Raw genomic sequence first — 20,698 nt, 5'->3', positions numbered from 1 at the left:
GCTCCTCTTTTCCGCAGACTCCAGGGAAAAGAGTGTTCTTACTGTCAAGCTCACTGTGCTCAGCTCAGACCCTTTGTCCTCTCACTTCTCCCCTCTGTTGCTCTTCATCAAATCTAGCATAAAAATGCTCAGATTTCACCATTTCTTTGGGTCATTTCCTTATGAAGTCCCCTGTGTCATGTAAGACTTTTAAAATGTGTATACTTTGCTGTTGTCAGTCTGTCTTCTGCTACAGGAGCCCAGCTGAAAACTCAGAAAGGGAGAAGGAGAGATAATTTTCCTCCCCTTCAACACATATCCAATACATTGAGTATTTCTGCAGGAATGGAACGTTCAACTCAATTCAACACTATCTGCATATTCCCCTGATTTTTTAAATACTTCTTCTAAAGTTCACATAGCTGCCTCATATAGGTAAACGGATTAAGTAAATTCTCTCACTTAGAAAGGTACCAAAATTATTCAAGACTCTGTTAAATCCTCACTGAATCACTGGAATGCTGCCTGGACAAAGCGTTGTAAAAGTAACTGTTTTTTATCTCTGCTTTTCGTAGTTTTATTTTCCTTTCCCTCCACAACTATGATGCAGATGCTGTCCTCTACGCCAGCGTGTAAGTAACAGGAGCAAGACGACACACCAGTATTCTTAGCAGGCACCCGATGAGGGCTTCTTACATGCCAGTGGAAATAGCAGAAAGTCCAGGCTACCCAATCAATGCATGCTTCTTATTTATTTATTTATTTATTTATTTATTTATTTAAGACAGAGTTTCACTCTTGTTGCCCAGGCTGGAGTGCCATGGTGTAATCTCGGCTCACCACCACAACCTCCGCCTCCTGGGTTCAAGGGATTCTCCTACTTCTGCCTCCCCAGTAGCTGGGATTACAGGCATGCGCCACTACGCTGGACTAATTTTGTATTTTTAGTAGAGACAGAGTTTCTCCATGTTGGTCAGGCTGGTCTTGAACTCCCGATCTCAGGTGATCTGCCCGCCTCGGCCTTCCAAAGTGCTGGGATTACAAGCGTGAGCCACTGTGCCTGCCCTGCATGCTTCTTTCCTGCGAGCTTCCTTTTGATTCATCCTTTCCCCTCCATACTCTGGACTAATAATATTCCTTTTTTTTTTTTTTTTCACCCAGGCTGAAGTGCAATGGCGCAATCTCAGCTCACTGCAACCTCCGCCTCCTGGGTTCAAGCAATTCTCCTGCCTCAGCCTCCGGAGTAGCTGGGATTACAGGTGCCTGCCACCATGCCCGGCTAATTTTTGTATTTTTAGTAGAGATGGGGTTTCATCATGTTGGCCAGGCTGGTCTCGAACTCCTGACCTCAAGTGATCTGCTCGTTTGGCCCTGCAAACTGCTGGGATTACAGGCGTGAGCCACCGCACCCAGCCGACTAATGATATTCTTACTATGTTCTTTGTCTTTCTAAGGAGTAGTATGATTTTAAATGAAAAAAATGAACCAATTTACCACCAAGGAGAGAATTACTTGTGAACCCTATTAATGAAATGTAGCACAGTGTTAGAGTTTCTATATGGTTGGGCTTATAACATCTTTGAAAATTTGTCTTGAGAATTAACTGGGAATAGAAAGTTCATAGCAAGAAGTGACTCACAGACGCCCTTTTAGATTTGCAGTTTCTAAATTTGCTCTAAGCTTAAAGCTCAAATACTTATTGATGTAAAAAGACTTTAAAAATGTATATTAATTCATTTAAGGAGCCACACACCTCATTTTGTGATCATTTTCTCTTTGGTGAATATGTTGTTCATTAAAATGGTTAAAATAGGCCAGGCATGGTGGCTCACGCCCGTAATCCCAGTACTTCGGGAGGCCAAGGTGGATGGATTGCTTGAGCCCCAGAGTTTCAGACCAGCTGGGCAACATGGTGAAACCCCATCTCTAAAAAAAAACACAAAAAACTAGCTGGGCATGGTAGCAAGCACCTGTAGTCCCAGCTACTTGGGAGGCTGAGGTGGGAGGATCACCTGAGCCCAGGATGTTGAGGCTGCAGTGAGCCATGATCATGCCACTGAACTGTAGTCTGGGTGACAGAGTGAGACTCTGTCTCAAAAAACCAAAACCGGCCCGGCGTGGTGGCTCACACCTGTAATCCCAGCACTTTGGGAGGCTGAGGCGGGTGGATCACCTGAGGTCAGGAATTCGAGACCAGCCTGGACAACATGGTGAAACCCCATCTCTACTAAAAACACAAAAATTAGCCGGGCATGGTGGTGGACGCCTGTAGTCCCAGCTACTTGGGATGTTGAGGCACGAGAATCACTTGAACCTGGGAGGTGGAGGTTGCAGTGAGCTGAGATCGTGCCACTGCACTCCAGCCTGGGCAACAGAGTGATACTCAGTCTCAAAAAAAAAAAAAAAACCGGAACTTCCCCCCCAAAAATTATTATAACATGTTGAAATATCTGCTTTTTTCCTAATAAAAAATGGTTTCTATTAATACCTGTGAAAAAGTCCCTAAAATTCCTATATTTATCTTGCTAGAGACACTGAATTAACTCCTTTTAGATTGGTGCTCTTCTTTTATTCCGTGAGCTTCACTAAACAATAAGCATTCATATTTAACATACGAAGAGCACATTTCACTAAGACTTTCTTCATTTTCACCTGTGCTGTGCTAATAAGTCTCAAATTAAACAGCTCCATCCAGTCTCCGCAGCTGGCATTGTACCCCACTGAGTATCGCAAACTGGAAAATGATTATTTGGGGAGGCTTCATAATTATACTAAGATGAAAATCTTGGCAGCTAGGAGATACTTATTTTTCAAGATTTGAGAGAAAATTTAATGAAAGTGCCACAAATATATTACTTAGGATGATAGTTTGCACTTAATATGAGGCCCCATTTCTCAGTGGATTTCAAAGTCTTGACTAATTAATTAGCCCTAATTCCCTTGTTTTCCTGATGGTCAAGCATTCAGACAGACCTCCTGAGACCACAGAGTTATCACAGTGAAGCAGGGAGAGTGCTGTACGGGGGTCAAGAGGCTCATTAGTTAGTGAACACCTGTTGGGTTTTAGTCTTTCTTTGTTTCTTCCACTTGGTAGTGTGTGACCTTGGAAAACCCAACACAGGGTCAGCAAACCAAGGCCCAAAGGCTAACCTCTGGCCTGCTGCCTGGTTTTGTACATAAAGTTTTATTGGAACACAGTCTTGCTCATTTTTACACAGAGCGTCTGTGGCTGCTTTCACACTGCAACAGCAGAGTCGAGAAGTCACAAGAGAGATTGTATAAACCACAATGCCTAAAATATTTTCTATCTGGGCCTTTACAGAAAAATGTTTGCTGCCCCCTGATCTAACCTTCCCAAACATGTGTCTCCAGCTGTAAAGTATAATGAAATAGAACAAGGAAACCTTATTAGAATAAGTTTTAAATCTGTATTATGATGATTATCTTTAAAGAGGCCCTAAAAGGTGAAAAATCTCTGGCAGTGATGTTAATTCATTCAAAATGCATCCATCCACTCCTTAAAATATTTACTCATCATCCAGGCCTTGATATCAGGCCTCATACTAAATATGGAAGGGAATATGAGTTAAGGGAAAGTAAAACTTGTTTTAGGCCAGGTGCAGTGGCTTACGCCTGATATCCCAGCACTTTGGGAGGTCAAGGCGGGAGATGGCTTGAGCTCAGGAGTTCGAGACCAGCCTGGGCAACACAGTGGACCCAATTTCCTTTTTTATTTGTTTGTTTTGTTTTGTTTTGAGATGGAGTCTTGCTCCGTCACCCAGACTAGCGTGTAGCGGCACCAACCTGTCTCATTGCAACCTTCGCTTCCCAGGTTCAAGCGATTCTCCTGCCTCAGCCTCCTGGAGTAGCCGGGATTTACAGGCACCTGCCACCACGCCTGGCTAATTTTTGTATTTTTAGTAGAGACAGAGTTTCACTGTGTTGGCCAGGCTGGTCTCAAACTCCTGACCTCAAGTGATCTGCTGGCCTCAGCCTCCCAGTGTGCTAGGATTACAGGCATGAGCCACCGTAGCCAGCCTGAGACCCCATTTCTACACAAAATTGTAAAAGCAGCTGGTGGTGTGTGCCTGTGGTCTCATCTACTTGGGAGGCTGAAGTGGGAAGGTCGCTTGGGCCCTGTGAAGTCGAGGCTGCAGTGAGCTGTGATTGCGCCACTGCACTTTCAGCCTGGGCAACACAGCAAGACCCTGTCTTAAAATCAAAAACTTGTTTTAGTACTGGACGGGTTGGGAGTGGGGTGCTGGTGGTGATGAGATGGCAAAGTATTTTAGAATACAGTCTTTTTGATACTGTAAATATAAGTATTGGGATGAAGGCAAGCTCTCACATTTGAGGCTCCCTCCAGCCTTGTTTGTACTCCTTGCCCTGAAAATGGTTCATAGCAGCACCACACCAGCCATTATATTGGGTGGGATGAACTCTGTCACATGTTGTTGAGTTAGTCATCCTTGATCGAAGCCAAAGAGCTGCCAGTTACATAATTTATTTATATGTATGTAAATCACAAGTCAAAGAGACCAAAGAAATTCTTTCTCAAGGCATCAGAGATGTTTCATGAAATGGGACATCTAAGGTTGGCCATAGGAAGAGCAGGTGCGATTTGCACAGGTGCATGTGTGCAGAGGGTTGCTGGTGATGGAACACAGCCATGGCTGTGGTGGGAAAGTTCTGGATGTGTTTGGAGAGTCAAGTACTGTAATCTATTCTGCTGAGAGTGGGAGGACATGGGCCTGGTGTGCTCGGGCTATGGCATACAAAAGTGGGGGTGTATGATGTAAAGCGACAGCTTAGAGAGTTCTCTGAAAGGCAGGCTAAGGTGATTGAACTTCAGTCTACAAGTGGTGGGAAACTATGGGATGTTTTAGAACCAAAGCAGTGAGTCAGCATTGTCTAGCTAGTACTTTTTTGGATATTGTGGAACTAGCAGCACTACTTTGCCTGCTATTATACACTGAATAGGGGCAGGCCAGGTACGGTGGCTCATGCCTGTAATCCCAACATTTTGGGAGGCTGAGGCTGGCAGATCACTTGAGGTCAGGAGTTTGAGACCAGCCTGGCCAACATGGTGAAACCCCGTCTCTACTAAAAATACAAAAATTAGCCAGGCGTGGTGGCACGCGTCTATACTCTCAGCTACTTGGGAGGCTGAGGCAGGAGAATTGCTTGAACCCAGGAAGTAGAGATTGCAGTAAGTCGAGATTGCAGCACTGCACTCCACCCTGAGCGACAGAGTGAGACCTTGTCTCAATAAAATAAAAAATAAAATAAAACAAAATAAAATAAACAGAATAGGAGCAGATATTTTCCAAATGGAATCGAATGGAATACGTTTTTACTGTCTCAACTTCAGCCTGTAAAATTTTTTGATAGGAATTTAAAATAGTAGGATTCTAATCTATGAGAAAAATTGACAGTCATTTCTTCATATAAAACTTTTCCCTGAAGGTGTCCAACCTGCTTCTTTGTACGTGTCTCCTGCACTCCATCCTGTAACATCTTCCTCCAGGCAGGAGCTGACTGCTAGTCCTGCCCCCCCACCATGCTCATTCCCAAGCCCAGGCCTCTGCTCAGGCTTGCCTTCCAAAAGGAACAGGCATCCTCCTCTTCCTGTTGATCTTCAAAAGTCTCTCAAGACCCCTCCTCTAAAACGACCTCCCGAAACATCCCTGTCTCCGTCGCATCCCACACTTTGAATTCCATTACCCTACACAACTTACGTTGGCATTTGATACACTGCTTACAGGCTGGAACTCAGTCATTCTATGGACGGGCCTTGACTGCAACACAAAGCCTGCATGCAATGCACCTACGTGCTCGGTACAGGTTTGTTCAACTACAGTGGATTTCCTATCATCAGATCACCTTACTGGACTACAAGCACTGGGCTTGTGTTTTTAACTATACCAGTACCCAAGCTTTACTCACGTAACTTCTTGATGGATCAGGGCCTCTCCCAGGTAGTGGTGCTGTGGATAAGGGGCAATGCAGACACAGGGAAAAATGGGCAACAGTGTCCTGTCTCTGTGCTGCTCAAATCTCTGTGCAGAGGCCCTTCTAAAGTGGGAAGAGAAGGCAAAATCAGCCATTTTGTAGATGCAGCCTCATGTTTGCTCTCTGAAAACACATTGCTACATGAAAACATAGTTATCCACAAATTGTTTATATTTATAAACATGGAATAATATGGCTTGATTTCCTCAAGCCATATAGCTGTTAAGCTTATCAATCTATTATGTCTTCCCAAAAAATGTCATCGGTTTAGTCCACTGACAAGTCTGAGGAAAATCTAAATATTTTATTATGCCATATATACCAGATGATAGTTTCAGAAACTCTCCTTTTCATTATAATTTAGTATTGTTTGATGCGTCATGATTATTTTATTGTCTATAACAGAGATCATGTGACAGGGCTATTTCTTATAGAAGTCTATATTCTAGGATGTATTTTATCCTTAAACAAAGGACAGAGCCATTGAGTTCAAATTGGACAGAAATTATGGAGTCTCAAGTCAAGTTTTTACATACATCATGGTTCAAAACAAGTGAGAAATACCTTTGCAAGTATCTGATATCTCACCTAAAATTCCCCTTAATCTGTCTTATTCCTGCCACTGATCATAAAACAATAAGTGTAAGACTTGGCAATATTCCCTCTCGTCAGAAGCTTTCCAATTATTGAAAATTAAGTAACTCCCCATAGAGGAGAAATCATTAAATATATAGTAAATAATAAGGTTAATTAATTTAACCCCTTCTAATTAGGAAACTAATTAAATCAGAAAATTAAAACTGACACGAGACATTAAACATAAAATTGTCTCTTCCACTTCAACCAATTCCAAAAGAGAAATATATATGAGCTACAAAAAATATAAATCTGTATACTCTGTTCAACCTTAATAAAGTTAGATTTCTCCATATATAACTATTACTTTTAGAGAGTTTACCTCTTTTCTATTTCTATTGTATATGAAATTAAACTCTTTCCTTTCAATGTTTTTAAAGAATGAATTAGAATAAGTCTAAAAAGGAGAGTGTAACCCAAACTCTGCCAGTAACTGTGACAATGAGAAAGTCACTTGAATTCCTTGAGCCTCACCTTCTCAACCTTAGTGTAGTCTCTGAAAGAGGTGAGATTGACTCCTGTCATCTTGGAGACGGACACAGAGTTAAACAGGAGCGACAGATCAGGCAGTTAGAGTTGGAGAAGCTGTTAAAATCTTTTCAGGGTGGTATGATACAGAACCAGATCTTGGCTTAGGATCTTCATTAATTAGATGGTGAATGGTGAAATGTCTGAGATAAAATTAAAGAGATACTTTGCAAACAAGCCCAACTCTCTGTTCAACCCCAAACTGTCATGCCTGTCAACATTATTTTTGGATATAAATTTCTAACTTCTGGGAAATGTCTCAGAGCAACAACCAAATAAAGAATAAGGTTGTGTTGCTTGGTGCCATTATAAATACTTTTTCTTTTTCTTTTCCTTTTTTCTTATTAAGACGGAGTCTCGCTCTGCTGCCCAGGCTAGAAGTGCAGTGGCATGCTCTCAGTTCACTGCCACCTCCACCTCTTGGGTTTAAGCAATTATCGTGCCTCAGCCTCCCAAGTAGCTGGGATTACAGGCACTCACCACCATAACTGGCTAATTTTTGTATTTTTAGTAGAGACAGGGTTTCACCATATTGGCCAGGCTGGTCTCGAACTCCTGACCTCAAGCTATCCACCTGCCTCGGCCTCCCAAAGTGCTAGGATTACAGGTGTGAAAAAATGATTTCTCTAAGCTTGAAAATATCTAAGCAGATATCCTGCCAGGAATATTTTTTTACATTGTTCTCAGGCTCCATGCAACTGACAAGCACATGGGGCACTCCGCGGGGTGGGAGTGGGTGAGCGAATATGGATTCCCAAAAGCCAGCGCCGAAAAGCATTTGCCAGCAGAGAATATCTTCAATAGACACTCGGTCTTGCTGACAGGAAAGTGAGTAAGTAGCCCAATTGGTAGGGAATCTCCCAAATTTCAGGACTCTCTTTCTTCAGAATGTATTTCCTACACCTGGGACTGATGAACTCCCACAGGAATTAAGTGTAGCCCATCTAATCGAGGTGTTAGAAAGCACTAGTAGAAGCGGATGGGGCACAATTTCTTCTCCAAAACTTGAATCCTTAATTCATTCAGATTTTAATTACTGTAAACAAGTGTGCTCAGTTGGCATGTTAATGCTGCTGGGTGTTTTTAATCAAATGACCAACACAATTCGTGACAACAGTTTTATTTTCACATGCTTCAAAGGCAATAAATGAAACAATAGAAAGTCTTCAATCACTCTACAGGCTGGCCACTCCTGACTTAGAAAATATTTCGTTATTTCCTAGATTTGTACTTTTGTTTTAGTCCTAGGACTTGTCCATCTCTATGCTAGACCTACAAAGGTTAGGTCTAAATCAACTGTTTTGTAAAAGCAGCAGCTCCTCTGTGTATACACACTTCTTTCTGAGAAGACGCAGGTATGAGTCCCACGCTGGGCTGTCGCCCTGCTGGTTCACGGAATCTGAACAAGTTCAGCTTCTAGACGCCGCCTAATAATGCCACTTAAGCTTGTGCTCAGCTGTGTGTGCAAAGTTTCTGGGAGTAATTTAGCTGCCCCAGACAAATGTAGATAACACAGTGTGAAGAATCATTAACTTTAAAGAACCAGCAATTGGTGAACGTATTAATACTTTCTGGAAAACTGGAGGGAATTACTTGCCGGGCAAATTAAGCAGTTCTGAATAGTGAAAATCCACTGTTACGTACTAGAAACCATGGCATTATCCTAACTCTTAAGATGCTCTGAGGACTGTGAACCTTGTCTTTAGCCACAACCAAAACCCAACCAAACAAAAGAAACAAGAGCCACACCACCACTTTTCCACGGCAGTTGCTTGTTGTGTATTGTTCCCCACCCTGGGTTGCTCTCCTGTAGGATTATAGTTCTTGCCCTGTTCACTGCGGGCTTTCCCTTGTCACTTGCTTTGGTTCTGGCTTGGGTTCTCCAAATTGCCCCTTTCAGAGCAGGGCCTGGGCAAGGGCTTGTGTGCAAATTGTTTAACTGGGAAAGTGACCCCAGGGAGCAGGGGTTCGGGTGCAGGAGGTGAAACAGGGAGGGTGGGATGTGTGACCAAACTGACCACCCAATGGGACTCAGTGCAAGATCAATGGGGCCCTTTCTGAGGAACCTGGCGAAATGTCTCAAAAAATGGGGCAAAGAAAGGAAAGCTTTCATCCATGGGTTCTCACCACGCAGTGATCAAGTACCTTCACAGGCCAACTCCTCGAACCTCACTCTTGCGCCTGTGAGCGCAGAGTCATGCGATTTGGAAGTTGTGTGTAGCTGCAACATAATTTACTGAAGTTTAACTGGTAGTGACCATTGAGGTGGGGAACCCTCCCTACATCCACCCACAGGGATGCCCGTCACACTCTGGACTAGCGACTGGGTCGGCCTGCATTCATTCTCCCTCTTCTCAACGGAGTGACCTTTCCCAGCTCCACGGCGTGTCAGGGAAGAGGAGCATCCATCTGTTACTAGACTGAGAGAAGACACATTGAGAGTAGATGTAGAGGCCCCCATGAGCACCTGCACTTTGGGCCTGATGCTATCATTGAGTGGAATTTTTGCAATTTCTTCTCAAAAGACACGCATGTGGAGTACAGAACGGACATACGTTCACGTTTGTGACTGACAGGGAATATTGGTAGAACACACTGCTGTCCTCAGTTATTTGCTGTATTCCCAGGAAGAGGATGATGTACCCCTGCCCACTCTGCCGTGACCTGGAGTGACTCCCTGTGGGAGGAACAGATTCACCTCCACGTTGACATCAGGTTTGGCAATGAGACTGACTTTCAAATGGAATGTGTGTGAATTCCAAAGAGAAGTTTTACAGCTATTGCATGGTTCTGCCATTCTTCTTTCCCCTTGGTCACCAGAACTGCCTATGCCTTCTGCAGAGGTTCCAGAAACAAGAACAGCAGAGCCACGCCTGCCCAACACATGAGTGAGAAGTGAGCTTTGTTTAGGCCACTGAACTTTGGGAGTTAGTTCCCACAGCATAACCTAGCAGTGAAAGCTTACCACTAGACCCACCCGGGCTTCAAAAGTCCACTGGATGTGTATATATTAGTAGGAAAAAAGAGAAAACATGGAAAGAAATGAAAGCAAGGAACTGAAATAAGTTTATCTTAACAGACTTATCATGCAGTTCTTGGGTACTCAAAGTCAGTTACAAATCCTGGGGTCACTCTTAGGCTGCAACAGTTTCTCATTATTATAATTTTTAGCAGGGCACACATATTATGCTGTTTGGCTTAAATCAATTCCAAACATGGTCCGATATCTTAATTTCTAGCTTCTTCTTGACTATACTTCAGATGTGCTGAATGTTAGTTTGCTAGGACTACTGTAACAAAGTGCCATGTACTGGCAGCTTAACCAATAGACATTCATTCTCTCAGTTCTGGAGGCCAGAAATCCAAGATCAAGGTGCTGGCCAGGCCGTGCTTCCTCTGAAGGCGTTAGGGGAGGGGATGTCCTGGCCTCTTCCAGCATCTAGTGTCTGCCACAACCTTGGTGTTCCTCAGCTTCCAGACACATCATTCCAACCCTTGACGCGGTCATCACTTGGCACTCTCCTGGGTGTCTGTGTTCAAATTTTCTTCTTCTTATATGAACACCAGTGACTGGATTTAGGTCCTATCCTCATCCAGTAGGACCTCATCTTAATGATGTGGACAAAGACCCCATTTCCAAATAAGGTCACACTCACGGGTACCAGGGGTTAAAATCTGAGTTAAGATTCAGTATGTCTTTTTGTTTACCCACAACATGAGTAAACAGTCAATCCCATAGCCAGCTTGTCACCAAGTACTTAACTTTAAATAGCTGGTAAGCAATTTTCTTTTCTGTTTTCACAGCCCCAGAACTATGCTAAGTCAAATGCAACAACCTCCTCTGATGAGGTCCAAGATCTTCATACGCTAGACACAGCCTATTATTTCTTATTATTCCCCATTTCTACCTTAAATCATCAGTTATTTAATATCCCAAATGTGCACCCATTTGGCAGTCAGTATTCTGACCTCTTTTCAGTGGTTTCTCCTCTCCCTTCAAGAACTATTCCCCTCAGCCCACTCCATCCAAGAGTTTTCCCCCAGCTGTTCTGGCACACGGGAACCTCTTTTCTAAATCTCTGCTGCATTTCTACAGAATCCCACTAGTGTTAGGTTTGTGCATCCAAATATTTGTCAGTTTTTTGAGAGCAGACACAATATTTTAAGAATGTCTCATTGTCCCTGTAAGATTTTCCTGTCCATCACAACAGGGTCACCACTGGGAGCAGCACACTCAAATTACAATCATCTGAGAAGGTTTATCAAGGGACTACTTACAAAGGTGTAGGCGGGATGCATGGAGAGTGAAGGGAGCTGGGGGGAGAAGCAGGTGAGCCCTCACCACCCGTAGGTCCAAGTGATGAGACGAAGGAAAGATTCCCAGGACCTGGAAGGAGAGAGTTGTATAGAACGGGCTCCTCTGCCAGCTCAAGGCAAGCTGACGAGGAACCTGGGAAATAAACACCCTAATACCTCTTTCCTCCCTCCCCTCACTTCCCAGCCTTCAGCTGGGACTCCCCATTGACCAAATTCAACTAGAAGCCAATGTGCAAGGGATCCTACTTATATAATCTGCTCAGGTCAGCACCCAGGGGTGGAGAAAAAGGTGGAGCAGGATGGAGTACAGATCTGACATGGGGAGTGGGACAAATGGAAGATATCTAACACATCACTCACATACCTCGGAGAACTACCTTGTGTTTGCTTTTTAAAAAAGAATGCTGTTTTTGTTGTTGTTTATTTTTGAGACAGACTCTCACTCTGTTGCCCAGGCTGGCGTGATCGCAGCTCACTGCAACCTCTGCCTCCCGGGTTCAAGCGATCCTTGTGCCTCAGTCTCACGGGTAGCTGGGATTCCAGGCGTGTACCACCACGCCTGGCTAATTTTTTTGTATTTTAAGTAGAGATGGGGTTTTGCCATTTGGCCAGGAAGGAAAAAGAATACACTTAATCCTCTATGTATAAAGCCAGTAACCTCAAATTCAACAAATATCTACTGAGTAGCTGAAGGGTATTTTTTTGAAATTATCTTTGAGAATTTTGTGTAATATTATATTACACTCTCTAATCTTAATTTATATAAGAATTTTTTTGAAAACCAAAAATGGCAAAAATTGGCAAGATACCATCAATGTCATTTTCTTTTCTTAGACGTGTAAGAAGACCACATCAACCAGCAGTCTCCTTTGCAGCTTACGGAGGTGTCAGGAGACCAGGTTCTGGCCAGTGGAAATGGCTGGAGGAATGTGTGCCACTCTTGCTAGCTCAAGCATAGAACCTGCAGCAGGATACTCTATGTGCTTTGTCCTCATCTGTATAGCTGGCAAAGCCCCATGATGACAGAAGCCAAGTCCCATTTGGAAGAAAGCTGTCCGAAGCAAGCCACCAAGGTGTTATGTGCAAGAAACTTTCTTTTTTTTCTGAGACAGAGTCTAGATCTGTCACCCAGGATGGAGTGCAGTGGTGCAATCTTGACTCAATGCAACCTCCACCTCACTGGTTCAAGCCATTCTCGTGCCTCAGCCTCCCGAGTAACTGGGATTACAGGCGCACGCCACCATGCCCAACTAGTTTTTGTATTTTTAGTAAGAGATGAGGTTTCACCATGTTGGCTAGGCTGGTCTCGAACTCCTGACCTCAAGTGATCCACCTGCCTCGGGCTCCCAAATTGTTGGGATTACAGGCGTGAGTCGCTGTGCCCGGTCGAAACTTTCAAAGTCTTATTCCACTGAAATGTAGTTACAACATGATCTTAATCCAGGTTTCTCAACAGTGGCACTACTGACATTTTGCACGGGTCGTTTGTCATGGAAGATAGTCCTGCGAGTTGCATGATGTTTAGCACGCTTCCTATCCCCTAACCCCTAGTTGTGACAACCAAAAATGTCCCCATTATCAAATGTGCCATAGGGGGCTAAATTGCCCATGGTTGAGAATCACTGATCCTGCTACCGCACTGTCCTCAGAGTGATGGGAGACAGGTATGGGATGTCGTTTCTAACCTTAAAGGACGGAACCTTATAATACTTTATACATGTATTCATATTTTAAGATGATTGCTTCATTGGAGTACTGTACTTGTTAAATTCGAAACAACAAATGTGCAACAATACAGAATAAAATATTGTACATTCAAACAAGGGAGTATTATGTATCCATTAAATGATATAGATATTTATTGACATGGAAAGACAGTCTTGATTTTTCTGAAGTGGCAGAGTATGGGGTGTAATTTTTTTTAGGGAAAGAAATATATTTATATGGGACAATGTCTGAAGGATTTCAATAGTGGTTGCTTCTGGGTATCGAATTTGGGGTAATCTACACTTTTTCTTAACCTGTGATTTCTAGTTTTCCGACACTGAATAGCTACATGACACTGGTGGCAACTGTGCCCTGTAGGTCCACTGATGGAATCTTTCCTACAGAGAAGCAGTGCTCTTTTGAGTTCGCAGTTTCTCCTGCAATTCAACTATGGCCTGTTTGTGCTAGAAACTTGAGTATTCTGACCCTTTCATGAGCATGTTAAATGTTGTCTATAAACCAAACTAAAGGTTTACTAAACATTAAAAACATCTAATTTTAAGGGATGTATGGCTAACTGGACTGGAGAGATGAAGACTGAGACTGCTGTATATAATACAGAAATACATTTTTTAAAAGCCAGTTGGAAATAATCTAAATAAATGCCTCGAGTGTCCACCAGTAAGTGCAATTTGAGTTAAATATCCCCAACTCTACTTTTGTTTTTTCTAATTTTTTATTTTTCCTAGGCTTAGGTTATCTAATTGTGCAAAATAGAAAATAAGAAACATATTACCATATTTACTGAACTAGGGCTGGCAGTAAGCAGGCTGTTTAATTCTCCAAAGGCCGATCACCAACAAAATCAACATTCTTTCAATTTACTTGGGGGAAGTCTAAAAATACTAATGCTCAGTGTCATATCTGGAAGTCATATGCTTCAAATTAAACAAATGCAAAGCTTTTGGTTAATAAACTGATAGTTACCACACTAAAATGGCTCATCCTTGAAGTGTCACAAAACCAGTAATAAGAATTTTATTTAACTGTGAATAAGATACAGCACTGTCGACACGATATTTTGTTCCTACAACTTTGCATATGGCCATTTTGGGGAAGATAATTTCTATGAGTTTACCACTTGTCTTTTAAAAACTGACTTGCCATCTTTACGTCCTCTGCTAGATGGGTTACTCTTCATGATGTCAGGATGCTAGTTTTTTAGACTGCCTCAGAACATACTTTATCCACATGAAATTAACCTAATGTAAACATTTTTATTTTCATTACTGGCCAAGTAGTAGTATTGGAGACTCTCTGAGGTACATTTTCTTTGTGTGACACTGCCTCCAGGCCTTCCTGATGCTGCTGCCATAAAATCCACTTATGTGATGTGGACCAACTTGCACAGTTCACATGTGGTATTTTACAAATTCTGACTAGTTGATGGGGTTTTAAATAGCAGATTTACTTATTTATTTAGAGTCTCACTTTGCCGCCCAAGCTGGAGTGCAGTGGTGTGATCTCGGCTCTCTGCAACCTCTGCTTCCCAGGTTCAAGTGATTCTCCTGTCTCAGCTTCCCAAGAAGCTGGATTACAGGCGCATGCCACTATGCCCAGCTAATTTTTGTATTTTTAGTAGAGACAGGCTTTCACCATGTTGGCCAGACTGGTGTTGAACTCCTGACCTCCAGTGATCTGCCTGCCTTGGCCTCCCAAAGTGCTGGGATTATAGGGGTTAGCCACCATGCCGGCCTTACATAGCAGATTTCTTAATCCCAGTTTGCGTTATTGACCATCAGAACCTGAAGTAGGGTAAGCTTGTTCTTTTGAACGTTATGAATTGCTTTCTTAATTTACAAAATAAAACACCTGGTTGAGGCCCACTTCAGGTCTTTTAACATAAAATCACATGCTTAGTTTGTGTTTAACCAAGAAAAACAAAAGGAGGGCCAGGCGCGATGGCTCACGCCTATAATCCCAGCACTTTGGGAGGCCGAGGCAGGAGGATCACAAGGTCAGGAGTTCAAGACCAGCCTGGTCAGCACAGTGAAAGCCTGTCTCTACTAAAAATACCAAAATTAGCCAGATGTGGTGGCACACGCCTATAGTCCCAGCTACTTAGGAGGCTGAGGCGGGAGAATCGCTTGAACCCAGGAGGCAGAAGTTGCAGTGAGCTAAGACCACGCCACTGCACTCCAGCCTGGGTGACAGAGTGAGGCTCCATCTCAAAAAAAAAAATAAATAAATAAATAAAAGAAAAATTAAAAAAAGGATAAATAAGTTCTCTCACACAGGTCGATAAAAAGGCATGATCTGTATTTTGGATCTAACATATTTATTACACTGATATGTTCCCAACATAGAATTATTTTTCATAATGAAAAGTGTATACCAGAATATATCAAATATATTATTAGGTATTAAAAGGTTTCCTGATTACAAAGGATGTCATAAAAATTTTAAGAATGGATGATAAATTCTGGGTTTTTCCTTCAGGCAAGCACTCAGTGTTTTTATTACAGGTTGAGTAACCTTTATCTGAAATGCTTGGGACAAAAGTATTTCAGATATTTTTGATTCGGGATATTTGCGTATACATAATAAGATATCTTGGGGATGGGACCCAAGTCTAAAAGGGAAATTCATTTGTTTCACATACACCTTACCCACATAGCCTGAAGGTAAGGTTATATATTTTAAATAATTTTGTGCATGAGAGCAAAGTTGTGGTGGCGTTTTTTAAAAAATGTTTTTGTTTTGTTTTGTTTTGTTTTGTTTACAGACAGGGTCTCGCTGTATTGTCCAGGCTGGACTCAAGCAATCCTCCTGCCTCAACCTCCCGAGTAGCTGGCATTACAGGTGCCCACCACACCAGGCTTGTGATTTGACTGTGACCCAGTGTCACATGAGGGCACTTCTTGAATTTTCCATTTGTGGGGTCACGTCAGCAAGCAAAAAATTTCTAATTTTAGAGCATTTTGGATTTCAGATTAGGAATGCTTAACCTAAGTTTGTAAAAGAAATTTTTTAGCCTTAGAATAGGGATGTTTCAGATTGTTCAACAGACAAATGAAAAAGACTAAAAAAACCCACAAAACATTGGAATGATAAATCATTAAGTATATTTAAATGTGTTGTTTACCTCTTGCCCATACAAAACCACTCATGACATACATACAAATGTAAAGACAAAACTGTATTCACCTGATTAACAAGAGCCAGCGTTCACTGCATGCTGATCAAGGAACCAACACAAATTTTATCACACACTAAAAAAAGGTAGAACAAAGGCCAACTTAAAGCCTGGAAAGTGATCCAATCTGTCATATTAGTGTACCACAGAGTAATTTTGAAAGCCTTTTCTTTTTATTTTCGAAGAGATGGAGTCTCTCTCTGTCGCCCACGCTGGAGTGCAGTGGCACAATCTCGGCTCACTGCAACCTCACCCTCCCGGGTTCAAGCTATTCTCCTGCCTCAGCCTCCTGAGTAGCTGGGACTACAGGCGCGCGCCGCCACGCTCGGCTAATTTTTTGTATTTTAGTAGAGACGGGGTTTCACCGTGTCGCCCAGGCTGGCCTCGAACCCCTGAACTCAGGCAATCCGCCCACCTCGGCCTCCTAAAGTGCTAGGATTACAGGCGTGAGCTACCCCGCTCTGACTTTTCTTTTTTAAAACCAATTTCACTAACATTTACTTAAAAATGGTTTTCTGCTTTGCAGAAAAGACTTAAGGCATGTGGAGAAGACACTGCGGGCCTGTCTCAGATTCCTTTAGAAACCAATGCTCCACAGTTTTAGGACTAGGTAATATTCCGATAATCACCCAAGAGTTCCTGGTCTCCGGTTTGTTGTGAGATTGGAAACAAACGTGAAAGGCTGCGTTCGTCATCATGGCCTTATTTCTTCTCCCAACTTCCGGTCGTGCAGGTGTCTCGGGCAGGTGATGCCGAGGCCACTCTGCCGTGTTTTGTGAATCTTGGCAGAAGGGAGGCGAGCTGTAAATACAAGCATGAGCATTAGAATCGCCGCTGTGTAGCATTAACCTGTTGAGCGCGGGGCTTTCCGGGGCTGGAGCTGCACCGCGGGCTCTGCCGTCTGGGACTCTCCTCCAGCGCGGACCGGACACGACCCCAGCCACCAGGCCGGGCCCGGCCGGGACAGCAGGGTCTCGGGCAGCGGCGGGGCCGGGCGTCCCTTCAGCACGTCCCCAGCTCGGGCGTCGAGGCCTGGCGGAGACCCCAGGACTCGCCACGGCGGCCTCCAGTGCGCGTCTTGCGTGACACTGCGGCCTCGGGAATTCCGTCACCGCGGAGCCGGGTCCAGCAAGGTGTAGAGCGGGGACCCGCGCCTTGCTCGGCCAGAGCGGCTCAGCCACTACTCCAGGCTCAGCCGTGGCCACTGAGAAGAGCCGGGACACCCAGCCCCACTCTGCCCGGGGACAAGACGCCCGAGAGGCCGCAGCCCGGTTCCAGCTCTCACTAGCAGCCCCGAAGCCCCGCCCCTCCGCCGCGCGCATGCGCAGCCCCCAAGCAGCCGCGTGTGGTGACGGGAGGGGCCTGCCCGCTCCCCTCCTTCCCGGGACCGGCTCACTCCGGCCCCGCCGAGGGGGGCGCGGGTTTCACCTCGTCCCCCGGGATCCCTCGTTGCACAGCGGCGGAGATGGAACCGCAAGATCCAGAGCGGGCCGGTGGGCCCCAGCTCTCCCGGAGCCGTGGGTGGCGGCAGAGGCGCGGGGCGTTGCTGGAGGCCGGGCGGCTCCTCGGCGCTCCCCCTCGGTGGCAGGGGCGGGATGGTGCGTCCCGCAGGGCGCGCGCGGCTCCCGCGCTTCGGGCGCTCGGCGCGGGCGCGGGCGGGGGCGCGGAGGGCGGGGGAGCGGACCCCGATTCGCAGGACCCGGCCCGGGCCGCGCGGGCAGTGCCGTTGGCGGGGCGAGCGGGGGCGCCGGGCGCCGCGGGGCCGGGGGCGGGGGGGTGGGCGGGGCCGGGCGCTGCCGCGGAGCCTCCCGGGCCGCCGCGATCATGTCGGACCAGGCGCTCAAAGTTCCTGAGGAGATGTTCAGGGAGGTCAAGTATTACGCGGTGGGCGACATCGACCCGCAGGTACCGCGCCCGCTCCTGCCGCGGCCTCCTCCCGCGTCCGCGTCCCCGTCCCCGTCCGTCCCCGTTCCCGTCCCCGTCCCCGCTCCTGTCGCGGGCGCGCGCCGGGCGCAGAGCGTCGGGTCCGCCGAGGCCGCCGGCCTGACTGCGCGGAGGGCAGGGGCGACCGCGGGGTGGGCGCGGGAGGCCGGGGCACGGGGGAGTGCGGGAGGGAGGGCGGCCGGGGCGGCGGGAGCTCTGTGCCTCCGTCCCTAGTGCGTGCCCTGAGCCCCCGGCCTGCGGCCCTGGGGTCGCCGCCCCCCACCCAACGGGCCCCCTCGCTCTCTGCTCCTTTGCTGAGCGGGACTGGCGCCGGGTCGCGTCTCCCCCTTCCCCGCGCCGGGCGTCTCGGCTCCCGGGAGAGCGGCTCTGAGGGCGGACGAGGGGCGCCGGGATCCCCAGCCGGGGCAGCTCGCGTGGGGGCCCCAGGCTCTCTGGGCCGGCGGGGACCGTGGCCGTGCCCCGGCGTGGTCGCCTCCGCCACCCGGGCAGCTGCCGTCCTGTGCGGGGCTGAGGAGCGCTCCTTTCCAACCCGTGTCCCTGCACGTGGGGCTGGCATTCGTCTTCCTTGATTTTCCCAGTTGGACGATTAATTTTACGGTACCCTGGTAACGCCATCCCATTACACATTGAATTTTGTGTAGTTTGGGCTCACGCCAAAAGATATTGTGGGTTTTCCTTTTATTCCTATAATAATACATCTGTTTGATGTCACACAGTTATCAGTTCGTGGTGGGAATGCATCTTAGTTGAATATCCTCTTCAGGTTAATCTTCAAAATATTTCCTTCTCAAAAGTTTAACTGTACGATTATGTTGCCTTGGATGTGACATCAGTGGCTCCTACCTTGGAGGATGGGGGTGCCCAGTGATCAGATTAACCCTGGAAGGGCGGAGACTCATATTTAGCAGATAAACTTGGATGGTGTAGAAGGAATTGTAGAAGGCTGATTGATCTTGGCCTTCTTGAGGTTCGTCCTTGTATCTTAGTAACAACTTTTTTGGATCCTTTTTGCTCTGTAACTTTAGGGTAAAGAGACTTCAAGGCCAGGGTAGTGGCTCACGCCTGGAATCCCAGCACTTTGGGAGGCCAAGGCGGGTGGATCACCTGAGGCCAGAACTTCGAGACCAGCCTGGCCAACATAGTGAAACCTCGTCTCTACTAAAAATACAAAAATTAGCCGGGCGTGGTGGCGGACGCCCGTAGTCTCAGCTACTCAGGAGGCTGAGGCAGGAGAATGGCTGGAACCCGGGAGGTGGAGGTTGCAGTGAGCTGAGATTGCACTTCAGCCCGGGCAACAACCGCGAGACTCCGTCCCAAAAAAGAAAAAAAAAAAAAAAGACTTATGTCTTTGAATTTAAAGAGTAAAACGGTTGCTGAACACGGAGTGATCAAAATGAGTAGTGCCTGTAACAGTATGAGCTTTTTCGAGTATTGATGATGATTCCGCGACCCCCTCCTTTTTTTTTTTTTCTATCCACCATTTTTCTCTTCCGCCTCCTTCCTTGCCTTCATGTTTCATTTTAGGACTTTGGCTCTTTCAGGGGAGTTGAACCAAATGTTACTGAAAACCTGGAACAAGTTGAACTGGAACCATATTTACTCGACTATGAATGAAATCTAAGTGCTTAAAAATGTCCTTGGCAAACCGCTTTCATCTGAAACTGTATTTTCTGAAAAGTTTTGAGCCTGGACATCTGATTCTCTGACTCTTGTGATTGTGAATTATTATAAGTTCACGTGTTGACCATCTAGTATGAGGCAGGCATGGACTAGGTGCCAGGTATAATACAGAGGTGAAGAGGACATGGTACCTGCCCTTGAGCGCCCCTCATTGGTGGGGAAGGGAGCACACATCACAGTACAAGGTGTAGCAGATTTCTCCACTGGGGTGCACAGTAGACGCCACTGAAATGTCATTTCAGTTGAGTTTTGAGATAAGCAGAAGTTAAGAACACGAAGGAATATTTTCATGTGGAGCTATGTGCTGAGGAATGAGGCATTCGTGCGTTTGGGATACATCAGGATGATCACTATATCTGGAACAGAGTGACTTGAGATAAATCTATTAAGATATTCAGTAGTGTGGAGATTGAGGAGAAGCTATTGGTTTTGACATCCTCAAAGTTCGTGAAAATCGAGTAAAGTGTTTTTGGTAGAGTGTTGGTGGAAGGGGCTGGATTGCAGGGAGTTGAAGAGTGAATGGAAACTGAGAACAGAAAGGTTAGACTCTTCAGGAAATTTGTCCTGAGAAGGAAATAGAGAAGGTGCCTGGGGAAGAGAGGGCTGGGGAGGGATCTGTGTTACATCACAAGCGTGTGGAAGGATGTGGGCAATTTCACTGTTTACGGGTGGTAGGAACATAGCTATGGACAGGGAGAC

General features: G+C 45.7%; 3 protein-coding genes across 9 annotated transcripts in view; 1 reads left to right on the top strand and 2 right to left on the bottom strand.

Annotated features, from left to right (window-relative positions):
- HTR5A (5-hydroxytryptamine receptor 5A) overlaps positions 1 to 17,331 on the bottom strand; it is an 89,692-nt gene extending 72,361 nt beyond the window's left edge. For 2 of the 3 annotated variants that reach the window (XM_037991029.2, XM_073009544.1), the window contains exons 1-2: positions 17,005 to 17,109; positions 11,434 to 11,542 (exon numbers count right to left, since the gene is read on the bottom strand). The gene's annotated coding sequence lies outside the window, so the exon portion shown is untranslated. Of the gene's footprint in view, positions 1 to 11,433; positions 11,543 to 17,004; positions 17,110 to 17,224 lie in introns of those variants that run through there. The other variant, XM_037991030.2, reaches the window with a different exon arrangement.
- On the bottom strand, positions 15,932 to 17,697 carry LOC119621558 (uncharacterized). The gene has a single exon (XM_037991033.2). It carries the CDS (start codon positions 17,695 to 17,697, stop codon positions 16,909 to 16,911), a length of 789 nt encoding a protein of 262 aa, XP_037846961.2. The 3' UTR covers positions 15,932 to 16,908.
- A 188-nt stretch (positions 17,698 to 17,885) lies between these two features.
- The window catches only part of PAXIP1 (PAX interacting protein 1), a 60,043-nt gene continuing 57,230 nt past the window's right edge, over positions 17,886 to 20,698 (top strand). For 2 of the 5 annotated variants that reach the window (XM_073009540.1, XM_073009539.1), the window contains exon 1: positions 18,583 to 18,924. Coding sequence is in view for 3 of the 5 variants with exons in the window: in XM_073009538.1 (XP_072865639.1) it covers positions 18,200 to 18,280 (81 nt within the window). In the remaining 2 variants the exon portion in view is untranslated. Of the gene's footprint in view, positions 17,974 to 18,004; positions 18,281 to 18,582; positions 18,925 to 20,698 lie in introns of those variants that run through there. The other 3 variants (XM_073009541.1, XM_073009538.1, XM_073009542.1) reach the window with 3 other exon arrangements.

The sequence above is a fragment of the Chlorocebus sabaeus genome, chromosome 21, assembly GCF_047675955.1.
Source record: "Chlorocebus sabaeus isolate Y175 chromosome 21, mChlSab1.0.hap1, whole genome shotgun sequence".
Classification (NCBI taxonomy): Eukaryota; Metazoa; Chordata; class Mammalia; order Primates; family Cercopithecidae; genus Chlorocebus; species Chlorocebus sabaeus.
Note: the sequence above shows the minus strand (reverse complement) of the source record. Positions and strands in the feature narration are given on the sequence as shown.

Bases quoted from the DNA above. Each gene is read 5' to 3' on its own strand.
- LOC119621558 (XM_037991033.2), bottom strand. From the start codon at position 17,697: ATGCGCGCGGCGGAGGGGCGGGGCTTCGGGGCTGCTAGTGAGAGCTGG.